The sequence below is a fragment of the Triturus cristatus genome, chromosome 11, assembly GCF_964204655.1.
Source record: "Triturus cristatus chromosome 11, aTriCri1.1, whole genome shotgun sequence".
NCBI lineage: Eukaryota > Metazoa > Chordata > Amphibia > Caudata > Salamandridae > Triturus > Triturus cristatus.
The window spans coordinates 234,094,135-234,112,276 of record NC_140594.1 but is presented as its reverse complement, the minus strand read 5'-3'; the positions used below and the strand labels follow the sequence as shown (position 1 = coordinate 234,112,276).

The window sequence follows — 18,142 nt, the reverse complement described above, 5'->3', positions numbered from 1 at the left end:
CATCGCTTCTCTCTTCACTAATTTGGCGTCAAGGTCATGAACAGGACAACGAACCAGGAGATAAGGTTAAGAATACAACAACACAAATCAAGGATACGTAAGAACGTGCCCAATGCTCCATTGGTTAACCATTGGCATTTCAAAAACCATACAGAAAGAGATGTGAGATGGACTGTGATCTCAAAAGTCACACAGGATGACCGAGGTGGCGACCTTGACGCCAAATTAGTGAAGAGAGAAGCGATGCTTATCATCAAGTTTAACACATCAGAGGTTGGACTGAATGAGTTATCTGAGATTTATAATCTGTAAAAAATACCACTGGTGCCCTAGTTTTCCATTCAGTCCGGTCTGGCCGACACTTAATATGTTACTGTTCCAAACATACTACGCTAAATATGGGGTACAGTGTTGATTTTTGCATAGTTGCCCACTTTTCGAAAAATGGGCCCCTTTCACATATGGACCGCCACAATGTATCAGGAGCACAGTCACGGATTATTTTCCACACACGGCCGTATTATTAATTGATACAACCCTAGTTTCAAGCGTGCAGGATCAGAACGCCATCCAGACTGTCCTGGAATTGCTAATAATTAAGCAAAACGCTACCTCACAACGAAAATATCGGAGCTTCTATCTGTCTTCATTAGGTTTAAAATACCATGATTGCCACAACTCTTATTATTGTTTTCTCATTCTTTCAATTTCCAAAAAGGGTGGCAATAGGTTTTTTCTCATTGACACACTGAAAAAATCGCGGCCGAACTACAATTCCCAGAACCCTCTGAAGCACCGCCCTGATATTCGCTACCGTCTAAAAACTACAAAATGGCGATTACTGCAGCACACAAACACCGGTCCTCGTGCACGGTGTAGTTTGGATCCAAGGGCGCTCCTAAAACAAGAATAATAAGGTATTTTCACTCGTAGGAGGTTGTGAGCGTGCGTACGATCTTCTCACTTTATATTACGGAGTACGTTGGTCTAATGAATATGCTTCTGTTTTGGGTGCAGTTTTCGGCCGACTAACTACCGACTCGCTGCTCCTGACTGTCCCAAACTAGAACTAGCCGATATCGCCCAGGTTGAATAAGGAGCCACAGACGTTTACATGAGACATCGCAGACACCTACCAGTAAGTTTGTCTGACGTATCAGTACATGCATAAGCCATTAGTCATTAGGGTAGACGCAGGATTCTGTTCCCTACTCTAAAAAACTGTTTTTTCTATTCTGCTGTTTACAGATGCGTTTATTGGACGCCTTTCTACCATCCAATTAAATTCTTGGGTGCGTTACTGCAAAGTTTAGGTAAGACTCCTAATTGGAGTTTAGTGGTCTTTTTTCAAAAACTTCTGTTGGAGGGGTCAATGGTCTAATTCAGTTCTGTACGTTTTTGTTCCCCAGAAAGCTTTGGTCCTGATGAGAATCCCCGGTGAAGGGATTCGAAACGCGTTGACCTATTTCTGACTTGTCTTCGCCTTCAGCCAAATAACGGGATAAAAAACTTTCAAAATAGGTGTTTTTTTCAAATAGTGCAAGTGTTATTCACTGATGGTCTGTCTTTTGTATATAAATGTAAATTGCCAATTGAATGTTGTCTATTGTCTGAATGTTTGAGGTACGCTAGCTGTGTGGTCATTTATATGTGTTCATGTAATGTAAATATTTGAAATGTATCTTTGTGTTTGTTTCTTTTGATCTTTGTGTATATTGTTGAATCATTCTAAATACAACCGTGCAAAATAATAAGAAAAATTGCATAAAATATTTTTTGATTAAAATCAACCAAAAAATGGATAAAATGGATTTGTTTAAGTCAGTTCATTTGTTTAAATTTCTTTGAAAGTTTAGTGCAGCACTGGCACCCTCCTTTGTTCTATTTTGATTACCTTGACTTGGCCTTGCTGCCTTAGAGTCAAAACCCAAGCTTGTCTTGCTAGTTGTCTGGCGGGTGCACACCCGCGAGGTTTTGTTGGACACTTATTGAGTCTCACTGGTTGTGAAGGTTGTTTCACATATGAGTAGTAGCAATTGATTGCAGTTGTTTATACTTCACGGTGTGTCTCGGTGGAGACGGTTCTAATAGGTGTTCTTGAGTCCTATCTTAAATTGTGTTTACTTGGTTTCTTCACTTAATCTTTACACATCTTTTCTTTTCACCCTATCATGTCCGCTAGTGACACATTTGCATATAGTGAGGAACACATACAGAAGTTGATCAATGACCCCCCATCATTCTCTTCTGCTGCATTAAGTACAACAGCTAAAATCAATAACGAATCTGATAAACTTATCAGATTAAAGAAAAAACAAATTAGGACAGACCTACATGGGCATTTTCTAATTGAACACCTGCGAGCTGGAACTATCCCAGGTGGCCTACAAATACGGAACGTCCCAGTTATTTTTACAGAGGACCCTATTTATAAAAAAGGCTACAGTCAGATCGAAACAAAATGTAGCAGAGATCTAATGGTTCTAACTGTGGAAACAGCACAAAGACTCTCAAAACAGCAGTTGGAGGAAATTGGTATCCTTGAGAACGAAATAAAATCTAATCAACTAATTACGGACGCTAAGGCACTGCTTGAGAAGGTTGACAAGGATATTTTGGAGTTCAAGGATTTCACAATCAACCAAAAGAGTACCCAGTTTGAGAACGATAGGAAGTCCTTTTCATTGGAAAAAGTCTATCCATATCTCCAATTGGATTTCTACACTAGACCAGAATCACGCAGATTCTTATCGGACTATCAAGGGAGATCGAGGCAAAAGCTCATCACTTTTTCTGACACCACGTCATCATCAAGTGGGAGTGATACGGACAATATCAATACAAGTGGCGAATCTAACAGGCGCGGCAATTTTCAACAGAATTACCAATCAAATTTCCAACAACCGTCTTTTTTAGGACGGGGCCGAGAAAAACAACGAGGCAGAGCAAGATTTACCAATCAGCCATGGGAAATGTCCACGAGACGTCAAAATTACAAGAATTAAGCACACAAGTGGCCCTGCCCTGGCGGGAATCTCAGATACAGAACAGCTCACCGATTTTCAATCTTTCAGACAAAACACTGACGCAGGATGAACTGGGAGTATTGGAAAAAGGTTTATCATTTGTGCCATCCAAAGCAACAAATTTCGTTCAACTGAAGACGGAATTCATTGAATTTTGTCGCAAGATACGTCTAATAACGTTCTTTTCAGATAGCCCTGCCGAACAGAACAGTGAAACAACAGGCCTGAAGAAAAAATCTACTTTCTGCCCCCCGTCGGTTAAAACACCTAAGGAAGTGATCCTTTTTGAGAAAGTTGTGTTATCAGCTATCAACGAAGCAGAAAATAAAAGGAAGAGATTCGTTAAATCCAACATAACGAAAGCGCAAAAAGAAGCGCTGGTCGCACTTAAGAATGACCCGTCTACAGTAATCAAACAAGCCGATAAAGGTGGTTCAATTGTCATCTGGGCCACCGAACGGTATACAACGGAAGTAATGAGACAACTCTCCAATGTACACTGCTATCGGAAACTCACTAAGGATCCTACCGCTGAACTGCAAGGGAAACTCTTTAACATTCTACAAAAAGGTTTTGACCAAGGATTCCTTGGAAAAAAGGAATACGATTTTCTAAGGAATAAGAATCCACGGATACCAATCTTTTATGTACTTCCAAAAGTTCATAAAGATCAGAGGAGTCCCCCAGGACGCCCGATAGTCTCGGGTTGTGAATCATTAAATGAGTCAATATCCAAATTCGTTGACTTTTTTCTTAAACCTTTCATGAAGGACGTCAAATCATATATACAAGACACCACAGATTTTTTGGCCAAACTTAATGCAATGGTTTTTGAAGAAACTGTCCATCTCCTTGCAACTTTGGATGTCACTTCACTCTATACGGAGATCCCACAAGATGAGGGTCTGGCAGTCTTGGAGTCATTCCTGAACAGTAGACCTAAACCTGAAAAGGTCCCGACGAATTTCATTATGGAACTAGCCACATTTGCCCTCAAGAACAACTATTTTTGTTTTAAAGATGATTTTTTTCTCCAAACCAAAGGTGTTGCGATGGGGTGTCCTTTTGCCCCAGAGCTGGCAGTCCTGTTCATGTCTAAGTATGAGGATCAATTCGTTTATAACAACAACCCTTTCACAATCTATATTACGAATTGGGTCCGATACATCGACGATGTCTTTTTAACGTGGACTGGAGATGAAATTCAACTTCAAGAGTTTGTCAACTGGTTAAACAATAGAACATCTGACATAAAATTCAGTCTGAACTTTTCCAAATACAAGATCCCTTTTCTAGACGTGGAGATTTACCCCAGTAACGGCAGTCTAGTTACTACACTCTACAAGAAAAAAACGGACAGGAACAAAGCATTACACTACTCAAGTAATCATCCACGCAGCTTAAAAGATAACCTGCCGTGCGGCCAATTCTTGCGAATTCGCCGAAATTGTACCTTCAAAGATGAATACCTACATCATGCCGAGAATTTGAAAAACAACTTACTCCTTAGAGGCTACCCCAAAAAACTTCTGAAGAAAGCCATCAAACGAGCTTGGTGGACTCCACGCGAAGTACTTCTGGAGAGAAAGGACAAATCCAAAACCAACAGGATTGTGTGTGTATCGACCTCTAGCCCAACGTCTAACTGGCTCAAGAAGACCATTTCTCAAAGTTGGCATTTGATCAAAAATCTTGATGTGTCACTCAAAGAGACCCCGCTATTTGCTTTTAAAAAAGATAAGAGCATAGCTAACCAGCTAGTCCGAGCTGCACTACCAAAAACCAAAAGTCCGGACATAAGAAGTCTTCTGAATTTACCTCCAATACAAGGACATCATAAATGTGGGACATGTGTCTGTTGCGACTCCACAATCGAAGGGAATCATTTCACCCACAAGGGGGTCCATTGGAAACATGATTCTTTCTCAAACTGTAAAACGAAGTTTGTAGTCTACGGGATATTGTGCCCATGTGACAAACTGTATATTGGGAAAACGAACCAGGAGATGAGGATAAGAATACAACAACACAAATCAAGGATACGTAAGAACGTGCCCAATGCTCCATTGGTTAACCATTGGCATTTCAAAAACCATACAGAAAGAGATGTGAGATGGACTGTGATCTCAAAAGTCACACAGGATGACCGAGGTGGCGACCTTGACGCCAAATTAGTGAAGAGAGAAGCGATGCTTATCATCAAGTTTAACACATCAGAGGTTGGACTGAATGAGTTATCTGAGATTTATAATCTGTAAAAAATACCACTGGTGCCCTAGTTTTCCATTCAGTCCGGTCTGGCCGACACTTAATATGTTACTGTTCCAAACATACTACGCTAAATATGGGGTACAGTGTTGATTTTTGCATATTTGCTCACTTTTCGAAAAATGGGCCCCTTTCACATATGGACCGCCACAATGTATCAGGAGCACAGTCACGGATTATTTTCCACACACGGCCGTATTATTAATTGATACAACCCTAGTTTCAAGCGTGCAGGATCAGAACGCCATCCAGACTGTCCTGGAATTGCTAATAATTAAGCAAAACGCTACCTCACAACGAAAATATCGGAGCTTCTATCTGTCTTCATTAGGTTTAAAATACCATGATTGCCACAACTCTTATTATTGTTTCCTCATTCTTTCAATTTCCAAAAAGGGTGGCAATAGGTTTTTTCTCATTGACACACTGAAAAAATCGCGGCCGAACTACAATTCCCAGAACCCTCTGAAGCACCGCCCTGATATTCGCTACCGTCTAAAAACTACAAAATGGCGATTACTGCAGCACACAAACACCGGTCCTCGTGCACGGTGTAGTTTGGATCCAAGGGCGCTCCTAAAACAAGACTAATAAGGTATTTTCACTCGTAGGAGGTTGTGAGCGTGCGTGCGATCTTCTCACTTTATATTACGGAGTACGTTGGTCTAATGAATATGCTTCTGTTTTGGGTGCAGTTTTCGGCCGACTAACTACCGACTCGCTGCTCCTGACTGTCCCAAACTAGAACTAGCCGATATCGCCCAGGTTGAATAAGGAGCCACAGACGTTTACATGAGACATCGCAGACACCTACCAGTAAGTTTGTCTGACGTATCAGTACATGCATAAGCCATTAGTCATTAGGGTAGACGCAGGATTCTGTTCCCTACTCTAAAAAACTGTTTTTTCTATTCTGCTGTTTACAGATGCGTTTATTGGACGCCTTTCTACCATCCAATTAAATTCTTGGGTGCGTTACTGCAAAGTTTAGGTAAGACTCCTAATTGGAGTTTAGTGGTCTTTTTTCAAAAACTTCTGTTGGAGGGGTCAATGGTCTAATTCAGTTCTGTACGTTTTTGTTCCCCAGAAAGCTTTGGTCCTGATGAGAATCCCCGGTGAAGGGATTCGAAACGCGTTGACCTATTTCTGACTTGTCTTCGCCTTCAGCCAAATAACGGGATAAAAAACTTTCAAAATAGGTGTTTTTTTCAAATAGTGCAAGTGTTATTCACTGATGGTCTGTCTTTTGTATATAAATGTAAATTGCCAATTGAATGTTGTCTATTGTCTGAATGTTTGAGGTACGCTAGCTGTGTGGTCATTTATATGTGTTCATGTAATGTAAATATTTGAAATGTATCTTTGTGTTTGTTTCTTTTGATCTTTGTGTATATTGTTGAATCATTCTAAATACAACCGTGCAAAATAATAAGAAAAATTGCATAAAATATTTTTTGATTAAAATCAACCAAAAAATGGATAAAATGGATTTGTTTAAGTCAGTTCATTTGTTTAAATTTCTTTGAAAGTTTAGTGCAGCACTGGCACCCTCCTTTGTTCTATTTTGATTACCTTGACTTGGCCTTGCTGCCTTAGAGTCAAAACCCAAGCTTGTCTTACTTTTTAAGTAGACACAACCCAGATTCTGTTTTAAAATTCCTCTCTTTTATAAATTGTGCTATGAAGCTTTGCTTTATAGGCAGCATAATTAAGCTTAAGAGTGAGCAGTAATCCCATGTTGAGGGTAAGAGCGCTCATGACTCAATTCCCTGCACTAGTATGTACAATGATGGTGGGCACTCTCACCCAGGTCTACTCACAATTACTTGGCAGTGGACTTTTTTTTCTAATTTTGTGATATGTTCAGAATGCTTTTAATGTCTTCATCTATTTATTTATGATATACCACAACAGTGGATCCCCTTAACAACACAACTATGGGCCACTGACTGTACCTCCTGGCCTCCTAACATTAGGCCAGCAGCAGGTTTGATGTTCATGTTTATTATCACTGTGTGATTGTGAGAACTGGTCCGGCTGAATGCCTCAGAGCCCAAAGTTGGTCCACCGTAAGGCAGAAACATGCTGACTATTTAAGGGAAGCATTTTTTCCAGATCTCCGCTCACTTTCCTTTTTAATCCTATCCACTGGAGGCACCTGAATAAAATGTAAATGTTTCCTACCAGGAGATAGCTTTAGACTCACGGCACTTTATAAACATAGCACATGTTTTACACGCTACATAAGTGGGTGGCACAATTAGTGCTAGAGGTCCACTAGTAGCATTTAAGTTAAAGGCCCTGGGCACATACGATACCACTTTACTAAGAACTTACAAGTAAATTAGATGTGCCAATTGGGTGCAAGCTACTTCTACAATGTTTAGGTGACAGAGCACTTTAGCACTGGTAAGCAATAGTAAAGTGCACAGAGTCCGATGGCCAACAAAAACAAGATCATCAAAAATAGGAGGAGTGAAGGTAAAAGGTTTAGGGGGAAGACCCCCTATGGGTGAAAGTTCGAACACGCTCTCTCCTTAACACATGCTCTACCCAAACATGTTCTACTGATGGGTGGAAGGGTGTCGCCAGCCTTATATTTTGTTCAGAAGAGGTTCTCCAGTGCCTAAGGCAAATCTAACCATTTCTTTTAATTTTGTCTTGTTAGTGGGCTGAAAGGTCTAAGCAGCATGCTGAGAACAATCCATAAATTACCTGTGACCAATACAAACCTGGCTAGAGAAAATTGGCCAGCATAAAGATGCATTTTTTCATGACCACAGGAGTGCTTAAACGTTTAAATAAAGCAGACCTTCCGTCTAACTTGCAAAAGACACACAATTGATGGACGGAATGCAGAACAAATCAAAACATTAACCCCAAGTCAAGTGATCTGGGTTAAATCCATAATTCTTTTGCTCACCATGCCACCCTAGTTTAGACCTGGCCCTATGCCAATCAGTCTTGACCCTGTGCTTCATGGGAAAAGTCCAGCCCAAACTGCCAAGCCAGGTCCTCGCTGGACCAGAAACAAGCATCCTAGGACCGGTTTCGGGGTTTCACCCCTCTTCAGCCAGGATAGCTTGATTGCAGTGGCACAGTGAGCCCAGGACCCACGTCTGGGCATACCTGGTGCACTTAGGGTGAGAAAACAAAAGACAACTAATGGACGGAATGCAGAACAAATCAAAACATTCATCCCCAGTCAAGAGATCTGGGTTACATCCATCATTCTTTTGCTCACCCTACCACCCCAGTTTAGACCTGGCTTATACAAATCAGTCTTGACCCTGTGCCTCCTCATGGGAACAGTCCAGCCCGAACTGCCAAGCCAGCCCTCCCTGGACCGGAAACAAGCATCCTAGGACCGGTTTCGTAGTTTCACCCCTCTTCAGCCAGGATAGCTTGAGTCCAGTGGCACAGTGAGCCCAAGACCCACATCTGGGCATACCTGGCACACTTAGGGCGAGAAAACAAAAGACATACAATTGATGGACGGAATGCAGAACGAATAAAAACATTCACCCCCAGTCAAGAGATCTGGGTTAAATCCATCATTCTTTTGCTCACCATGCCACCCCAATTTAGACCTGGCCATATGCAAATCAGTCTTGACCCTGTGCCTCATGGGAACAGTCCAGCCCGAACTGCCAAGCCAGGTCCTCCCTGTACTGGAAACAAGCATCCTAGGACCGGGTCAAGACTGATTTGCATATGGCTGGGTCTAAACTGAGGTGGCATGGTGAGCAAAAGAATGATGGATTTAACCCAGATCTCTTGACTGGGGTGAATGTATGATTCGTTCAGCATTCCGTCCATCAATTGTTTGCGTAGCACACAGCTTCCTAACTTGGCCACAGAGGAGGATGACTAGAGGTCCTCTTCACCAGTATTTAATAGGGTTGCACACCATTATGAGAGAAATCATCAGACTAGGAGTGAAACCTCTGCTTAGTTGCCACTCTCCTTCTGAAGTGAGCATTAGTCTGAGAAGTATGCATGCATTCTTTCTTCTGTGACCTCCGCAACGATGGAGACATTACCGGCACATTGTGTTGGACTGCACATGCCAGGGTTTCGTAGTTTCAGGTAGCCCTGCACAAGATCCAGCTGTCTGAACTGTTGAATTGAGGTTGTTTTTATTATCCTCCTGTGACCTTTGCCCCACAGGTGATCATTGCTTCCACTGCATTATACATATAATTATGTATTAGTGTGTTGCTTATTTCTTTATATACTATATTGTGACTGTGAGCTTTTTTGTTCATATATCCACATATCTAATGAGGAGTAGTGTCTTATTGGACCTTGTGCTCTTTTCTATGTAAAAGTGTATATAGGACTATAAGAATTCACAAGAGATTCTTCACACCCTGTGTCAATATTCATGAAACCTTTCCACAGTCCTCCTGCAAAAACACCACAAATAAGATGCCATAACCTGTCTAAAATAGGAGTGTATTCTTTCATTCAGGTAGTTACTGCTTCACTGATACTATGGGTAATAACCAAGCCAGCCTGACATAGACTGTGCTGTGTGAGTAGAGTGGGGCACACAGCCTTGTCATGCAGGTATGTAGATATTGTTTTTTATCTGCCGTGACAGCAGAACTTATAGCTGATAATTCTCAGTAACTCAATAGGAAGGGAATACGATCCTTCCTTGTTGCTGGCGAAACTGCTATGGTGAGTGGAATACAGAAAAATATTCCTGTTATCTGTGGTATGTTTGTCTGTTCCTAACATCAATCCATTGAAGGAAGGTCGAGAGAGTTCCCGGGACATGTGAATTTTCCCCACTGGTACACCTACAAGGGCTAATGGAAATGACCAAAACTGGCTTGGAAACGTAACAGAGTTCTCTGAGAGCAGCAACCAACAGATCAGGAGGAATGAAAAACAGAAGATCAACAACCGAATTATGAAGATGCATCAGCAAACTTAATTGAGAGTGTGAGCATGTCCCATGTCATATCCATAGTGCATGTGTTGGACTTCCAAATCCTAGAATGAACAGAAAGCAGTCTGTATTCACCCCCCGAGGTGATGGCAGACTGTCTAGTTCTAATGGCTAGAAGAAATACCCTAACCCTAAACTCCAGTTCCCTGTAAGAATGATGAAGCATAGGACTCCACAGGTTGCCACTACAAGGAGATTCAGAAATATAGGTACCTGAGATTTAGGTACTATTTAAACTCCACAATGGAAACTATCTCACTTTTACATATGTCCCATTGAGTGGAATTATAAGCAGCTGTGCCTATAAATAGTTATAGAATTCCAATGACTGGGACTCAAAACACTGGTGACTAGACTCTGTGGTCACCAGTAAATTCATCATTAGCTCTCCAATGAAATATGGACTTTTTCGAGATGGAGCCCTTTCTTTGGGACACCTTTTATTTTTATTGGGTAAAGCAGAAATAGAATCTGAGGCTTCATCCCTCAGAGCTGTAAAGACTGGTTAAAAAGTTTAGACCAGTAATCTATTTGGTTCCAGAGTCCCTGCATCATGATTCCTTGCGAAAGTTGAGCTTTAACAAAGGTCTATTTATCAAAACAGGTTCAAAATTCCCAAGGTGACTTGATTACATCCTCTTAAGATGACCTTTGCCTTAGGGTCAATGTTAAAGAAAATATAGTAATAATGGTGTAGGAACATTTGCAAACATTTAGCAACATACCTTGGCTCCAGATGTTTACCGGAAAGAGGTAAAAGGTGCAAGTTTAATCCGAATATTCTCTAGAAAATATCCAGAATCCTTTTGATGATCTTTTACTATTCTTTACTTTTAATACAGATGACAGGAAAATGTATCTAAAAAGAACACCTGATCAGTGCTAGAAAATGCAGAACTTATGCGACTGTTCTCCATTGTGAACTGGAAAGAGGCAACTCACTAATATATCTGCTAGGTTTATTGATACATTTTTTGTATGGGCCAATATATGTACCCATGCATATTTTAAGAGGTATGGAGCAATGTGTTCCTGCATTGGTTCATGTTCTGTTACATTCATTTATCATGCAATTTTATAGTCGCCAAAAACAATACATTATCTATAGGTGTTTGTGGCTTGAAGAATACAATGTATAATGGCTGTGAATGAGAAATTACATTATTCAGATATCGACTTGTCTGACATCTGAGGTCACCAGTTTTATACATCGTTCTTTTGAGTCTAGCAATTTAAGTTGGTCTTACTTGTTTTACAATGATGTAGTGGTAAAGGTAAGTTAATATCACCAACTTTTGTAGTCTGACCTTGACTTGCAGACAAGGAGGGCATTTGTCCAAAATATTTTAGATGAAAGAGGATACGAAAGGACAACTAAACAAACAAACTTTGCACATGACATTCCCATCAAATAGTAAGGAATTGTACTTTATTAGGAAGCAACAAATTCATGTGGATTTGGGATGTTATGGTTAGCTACATTTTTGCCAGTAACACAAGGGTGAAGCCTAAATCCTTTTGTTGTATAACAGTTGAACAATATGGCCCTTGAAGGAATTGAACAATATGGCCCTTGAAGGAATAGCAATGTGGAGTTAATTAATAGAAGATTGAATACAAGTGCCCGGAAAAATGGTCTCTGGCTCTCCAGAGGGTGATTAATTTGAAGTGGAATGTGCATCAGTATTTGAACACAACTGTCATACTCACACCAGTGCTGACAAGAGAGAGCATAATCCTCTCATTTAAGGCTAGCGTTTCCCCTTGCTTCATCTTGATCCTCTTCTTATCTAAACATTTCATTGCATACCTGAAATAAGAAAAAATTGAAATACATTGTGAATGAAGTGTTTTAATGAAAGGTCACTAATCTTTGTTTTTTGGCTACTTGTAGTGAAAAAATACATAGTTTTATTTTAGTTTATCAAACTTAGATTTACATTTTACACCTTAAAAATATTTTCAGTTTGGAATGAAGATGGGGCAGTTATTTTTGAGTTCTTGAAATCCAAATATAGACTATCAGATAAAGATTCACAATAGTTATGAAATGTAGTTAAATTACTATTCTTCTAAGCAGGAGGAGCCTGACTTTCAGCTTTTTTTAGCCCAATTCACAAAACACTTTTTCCATGAGTAAATGTGACTTATTCCTATAACTTAAGAAACAAGTTAAGATTAAGTTATACCTATTCTCAGAAACGTTACTGTGAATGATCCTTCTTTTGGTTGCTTGGTTGTTGTTTTGTATCTGAATGCTTCCCCATTGTTTTGCTAACTTCGTCTTGTTTCTCATTTACAATTATTGGTGTCATAAAGATTGGGCTTGCATTGGCCTGCTCTCCACCACCTTCCCACATGGGGTAGAAAAGAAACCCTTGGCATTGCAGACAATATCTAAATGTGACAGGTTTACTAAGCCTGAGCCTGCTAAGAGATAACAGAGTGCATCAGACTTTTCTAGGACAATGTAGGGCCTATGTGCATTACATGTACACTGTTAGACACAATGCTTTCTGCCCAAATTTAGTTACTATAGTAATGTTTTGTGTCCTTTTTATTGACTTCATACACATCTGCTTAACAAATTCCCATCTCACCTTCTTTCTATCATATCGCCAGACCTTTTTGAGAGTTAAAATTGTGTATATCAAATTTCAGTTAAGGGGCCTACTGGTCCATTCTGAATCAAGCACCCAGGACTATGCATCCTTGCTAAATGACTCTCCACTGTGATTGAGGTGACAGCCCTAAACTTAAAACTCATTATGTCAACACTGCACATAATTGTAACACTCTCTTGTAGCTGCTGAGTACACTAGCAAAGTTGGTAAGCATGTATGAATTATGGTCCTCATCAGTGAGAAATGACATATAGTGGAATGTTTTGTATTGCTTATTAGACTTATTTGTACTGGATCTTGAGAAATGAAAAGAAAGTACATTTTTGCTACCATTTTTATTCTCTCTTGACCTCTGCCTCTTCCAAAGCCACAATCACTTCATCTTATCTTTCATGTAGCAAAAGAAAATCTGGATGTAAGCATGCCTTTCTCAATGCTTGTTTAATGTTCATTTTGATACTGTTTGGCTGGTGAACACCGGGCAGCTTAAACTTTGAGCTGTTTCAACTTGGATACCCTCACGGGTGATTAGGGCACTATACAAATAGACATACCATATCATATTATAAGAAGGATAACAGTGGGTTGCAAGAAAACATTTAAAAATATTATTTGCTTTGTAAGATATATGCTGAATGATCAAGAGGTGAATGAGTATTGTAAATGGTGATAAACATTTGGTGCTCCATTCATGAATGTCATTTTAACTGTCTGCAATAATACAACTATTTTAAAGCTGAAGAAAAATAGTTTTCTCCTAAAATTCAGAAAGTGTCATGAATGCATGGCTATTTATATGGACAAGAAGAGAAAGAGAACAATTTTATATTTAGGTGTCTGTGTTCAAAGTTTATTCTGATTGCATGATTAATTAAAATCACAGAAAACATTACAATATAGTTGAGCAGAAGAATATAAAGGAACTGTACCCTACCACTTGTAAGAAATACCACATAGTAGGCAGAAATAAACATTATTGAATTATTAAAAATATGAAAAATCACAGCAAGAGAACATCCATTTATACTAGCAGCAGCCAATGGGTCACAGATGAGCTAAAAAAAAAGTTCAAATAAAAGTGGAAGTGCATGTTAGAGCCAACAAAAAGGAAAAACCCTCATCTTACATATGCCATAATTAAAGTGCAACACCAATTAACCATAGGGCCACTCAGACTATCAAGAAGAGAGCTTGCTAGACCAGACAGCGGTCCTAATGCTTTATGTAGTAAGCATTGAATATTAAACTTTACTTTCATGGGGTAACATTTTTAAGCATTGATGAGGCAATCGCCATGAACTTAACAAATCTTGTGGTCAACCAGCATTAGTCAATGATCTGACATTCAATTACAGCAGGCCCTGATGCTCAATTTCCTAATCACGGGAACAGGATAATAGCATCTAAGTGGAGATAAAAAGGGGCACAAACATAAAATGTGTAAAAGCGATTCCTGATTAAAACCACAGCCCCTACATGAAGCATCCGTGGTGCCAGTCAGGCAGCCGTACTAGTACGCTTTGAGTGGTATTAACAACCCTTATTATGTGTATCCCTGAATGTCCAAGAATAATAGCATCAATTTAATCCATTTCCAGACTGGACGTCAATGCATGTTATTTTAGAAAGAAGAATCTATTTTCGTGTTTACAAAGAACACATAGACTAAAGCAACCAAAGCATTTAGCAGCACTTACAAACATAGAATTTGTGAATGTCCTCACAAAAAACGGATGACGTTTTAAAGGCATATAAGGGAGAACTTTATTCAGCAAATTTAAAGAGCAGCCTTATATCAAGAATCCATTGAGGAGTTCCAACAAATACCCACTCCAATTAAAGAGTCTTCACCTTCTTGATAAAAATTTGTGTAGCCAATGAGGATTGCAGAACCCGGGTTACTGTGGGACTGTATGCTCTGGGATTGTTCATAACTGTTCAGATAATGTCTTCAGATTTGTCTTAAATCATTGCACTTTGGTGTAAAGGCGTATACCTCACTTTAGGCTGAGGTTGAACACTTTTCTAGGGAGCCTAGAGACATGGTGGTCTGACCAACTTGAAAACTGTTTTACTGAAAATTAGTGCATTGTTAATTTGTTTGTAGATGTTATAGCATGTTGTCTAAATTGAATTTAGGAGCAGCAAGATAGGTCTGCAAATAGGAAGGTCAATAGTGGGAATTAGAGGGACTTCAGAAACAACCTTGGACAGAAAACTGGAACACGTTTTCAAATAAAGTGTGTAACCATAGAGGAAACTATGTGTCAAGTTGTGAATGGTTTCTTGCAAATATAATATATGTTCTTGGCATCTACTGACATGTTTGGAAAATATTCCAGCAGCATCATGGGGGATGCTACTAGAGTATAAGTAGTTTTTTGGTCCCATTTGGCATTTTTCAATCATCAGTAGAAAGGTAAATGCTTTTCTTTGGCAGCAGGAGTGTCCTACTTGCAATCCAAAGACATATCTATGTGAAAGTCCCTATTACAAACTTTGAACCTTCAGAATACTCGAGTGGGTTGATCTAAAATGGAAAGGACTCTTCTAATAAGTAAAGGTTGAAGGGGGTTGACCCAAAACAACCAATAGATAAGGAGGCTGGCCAAAGGCCTCACTCTGTATCTTATTTTTGGTGTTGATAACATGAGCTCATTCAAACCTGTAATTGTATTCAAAATGCAACTCGCAGAAAGAGTAAGATAACAATATCAGCATTTCTTTTTTGATGGACTTTTTTGCTTGTGAAAAGTCATTTTGGACAGTACGCATTTATTTTTCAGTGTATTGCAAAACACAATCAGTTTTTCGCCTCACCAGAGTCATGTACAAATAGATAATAATCAAATTTTAAATGGTAAGACATTCTAGAAAAATATCCGTAGAAGAACATTGGACTGGAAGATGATCTGAAGATTGTTTTATAGGGCATGGCCTCTGAAAAGAGATTTGACACCATGGCTAGTGTTCTGTTATAAATCACATCTGAAGTACACACACTTAAGCAAGCAGTAAATGTTTATTAAGCCTTAAATTAGACTGCTGGTTCAGTCCTGAATGGTGATGGCACTGGGAGTATGACTGTTCACAACGGTTTAAAATAGGAGAGCATGCATTTTCACAACAGGTTAGAATGAGAGATTACAGTAAATATATATGCTCTGACAAAACTTTCACAAGCTTTGGCAAAGCGAATAGATATAGCATCGTCCACCAGCCTTTTAGAAATGTTGTTTTGTTATGACTTTTGCAGAGCTTTATTGTTTGGGTAGCTGTAGGGCATTGCATGATGTAAAATAAATAGCTAAAAGGCAAAATTATTTTTAGTCTCAAATAAGCATATATTACTATAGTACTCCCTGTGATTAAAGGGAACTACATTCTGTGTGGATGTGCTCCTTGAGAAAGACCAGAATGCTGTAAGTCATAGTGAAAGCAGCCAATAGCTGCAGTGGGTTGATGAATTGACCCTCGAAGCATGCTAGAGTAGGTTGGAAACAATGCAAATGACACAATCACAGACAAAAGAATGAACTACAGCTGGAAATCTCTATAAGTAACTATGTCGTAAGCATACGTTTAGTAAAATCAAAAGGTCTTGGCTAACAAAGTCCTAAAAAAGCCAATTGTTATGCCCGTACTTCCAGCCTCTTGCATTTAGGAAAGAAAGGAGAAAGAATAGAAGTAATGAAAGGAGGAAAAAAAGAGAAAGAAAGAAGAAAAGAAAAAAGAGTAGAAAAATGGAATGAAGGCAAAAAGGAACTAAAGAAGACAAGAAAGAAGGAAAGAAAGAAGAAAAGCAAGAAAGAAAAAAGGAAGGCAAGAAAGAAAGAAAAAGGAAGGCAAGAAAGAAGGAAATAAAGAAGTCAAGAAAGAAAGAAAGAGAGAATTTAAGAGAGAAAGCAATAGATAATGAAGGCTGGAATGAAAGAAAGGAAGAAATCAAGAAACCAAGAATGAAATAACAAAAGAAAGAAAGAAAGAATAAAAGAAAGGGAAATAAAGAACAAGAAAGAGACAAAGAAGCCAAGAAAGAAAGAAAAACTGAGGTAATAGAGAAGGAAATAAAGAAAGAATGAAAGCAAGGAAGAAGGAATGAAAGCAAGGAAGAAGGAATGAAAGCAAGGAAGAAGGAATGAAAGCAAGAAAGAAGGAAAGAAGAAGTGAAAGCAAGAAAAGAGGAATGAAAGCAGGAAAGGAGGAATGAAAGTAAAAAAGAGGGAAATAAAGACAAATGAAATGAAAGCAAGAAAAAAGGAAAGAGGGAAATTAAGGAGGAAAGAGAAAAAGAAAGAATGAAGGAAATAAGGAAATAATGAAAGAAAACAGAAAGCAAGAAAGAAGGAAAGAATTAATGTAAGAATGAAAGAAACATGGAAACCTTGAAAGAAGGAATAAATGAAAAAAGAAAAGCAAAAAAGAAAGGAATGAAAGAAAAGGGAATGAAGGAATGAAAGAAAAAAGGAAAGCAAGAAAGAAGAAAAAAGTAAGAAGATAGGAAAGCAAGAAAGAAGCAATGAAACAAAAAGGAAGGTAAGTGTGAAAGAAAGAAGAAAGGAAAGAATGAATAAAAAAAAGTGTTACAAGTGCTCCAAACTAAACATGATAAAGGCTGGTTTTCTTCCTGGGAAAAGTTTCTTATAGAGTCATTGATGAAATTGAGTACAGAACAAAAGTGTTTCGAAGAATTGCTCACTTATTAAATCCAATGTATAATACTGAAGCTTTCAAACCCTTAAAACAGAACTGTTTCAAATTGGCACAATCTGTTTGGATGTGAAATTCCCTTTGGAGTGTCCTTTGTTTATCTGAGAAAGTCAAATTTTCCAATAGGAATTTACAGTATCATTGGCAGGATACAGGAACTGAAAAAGCATGGAATTTGGCCTGTGCTCTCTGGTATGTGTAGTCCTGCTATAATATCAGACTCCAAACACAGAGGTAACATCAAAGTAATACATTAAAAATAAAAATATTGGTATAGAAGGGAGTTAACTTGTGAGCGGATGTGCTATTTGTGAAAGAGCAAAATGCAATCACTTACAGTGAAGCTATCCAGTGACAAAAGTGCTGTATGCTTCAGTGGGCGGAAGTAAAATGTAAATCACACACCGATCGACCAGTGGTTAAAGAAACCTGGTTGCTAGCCCCTTTAAATAATTATGTTGAACATATATTTTTTGAAAAATCAAAAGTTTTTGAATAATGCCAGACCTAAAAAGCAGCAAATCACTCTGACCTCTGAAGTCTCTCAAATCTTC

At 38.9% G+C, this 18,142-nt stretch overlaps 1 protein-coding gene across 1 annotated transcript in view; it reads right to left on the bottom strand.

The window, feature by feature from the left end:
• Positions 1 to 18,142, bottom strand: part of GRK3 (G protein-coupled receptor kinase 3) — a 1,147,860-nt gene that overhangs the window by 444,573 nt on the left and 685,145 nt on the right. The window contains exon 9 of the mRNA XM_085636358.1: positions 11,965 to 12,064. Within this exon, the coding sequence (XP_085492484.1) occupies positions 11,965 to 12,064 (100 nt within the window). The remainder of the gene's footprint in view (positions 1 to 11,964; positions 12,065 to 18,142) is intronic.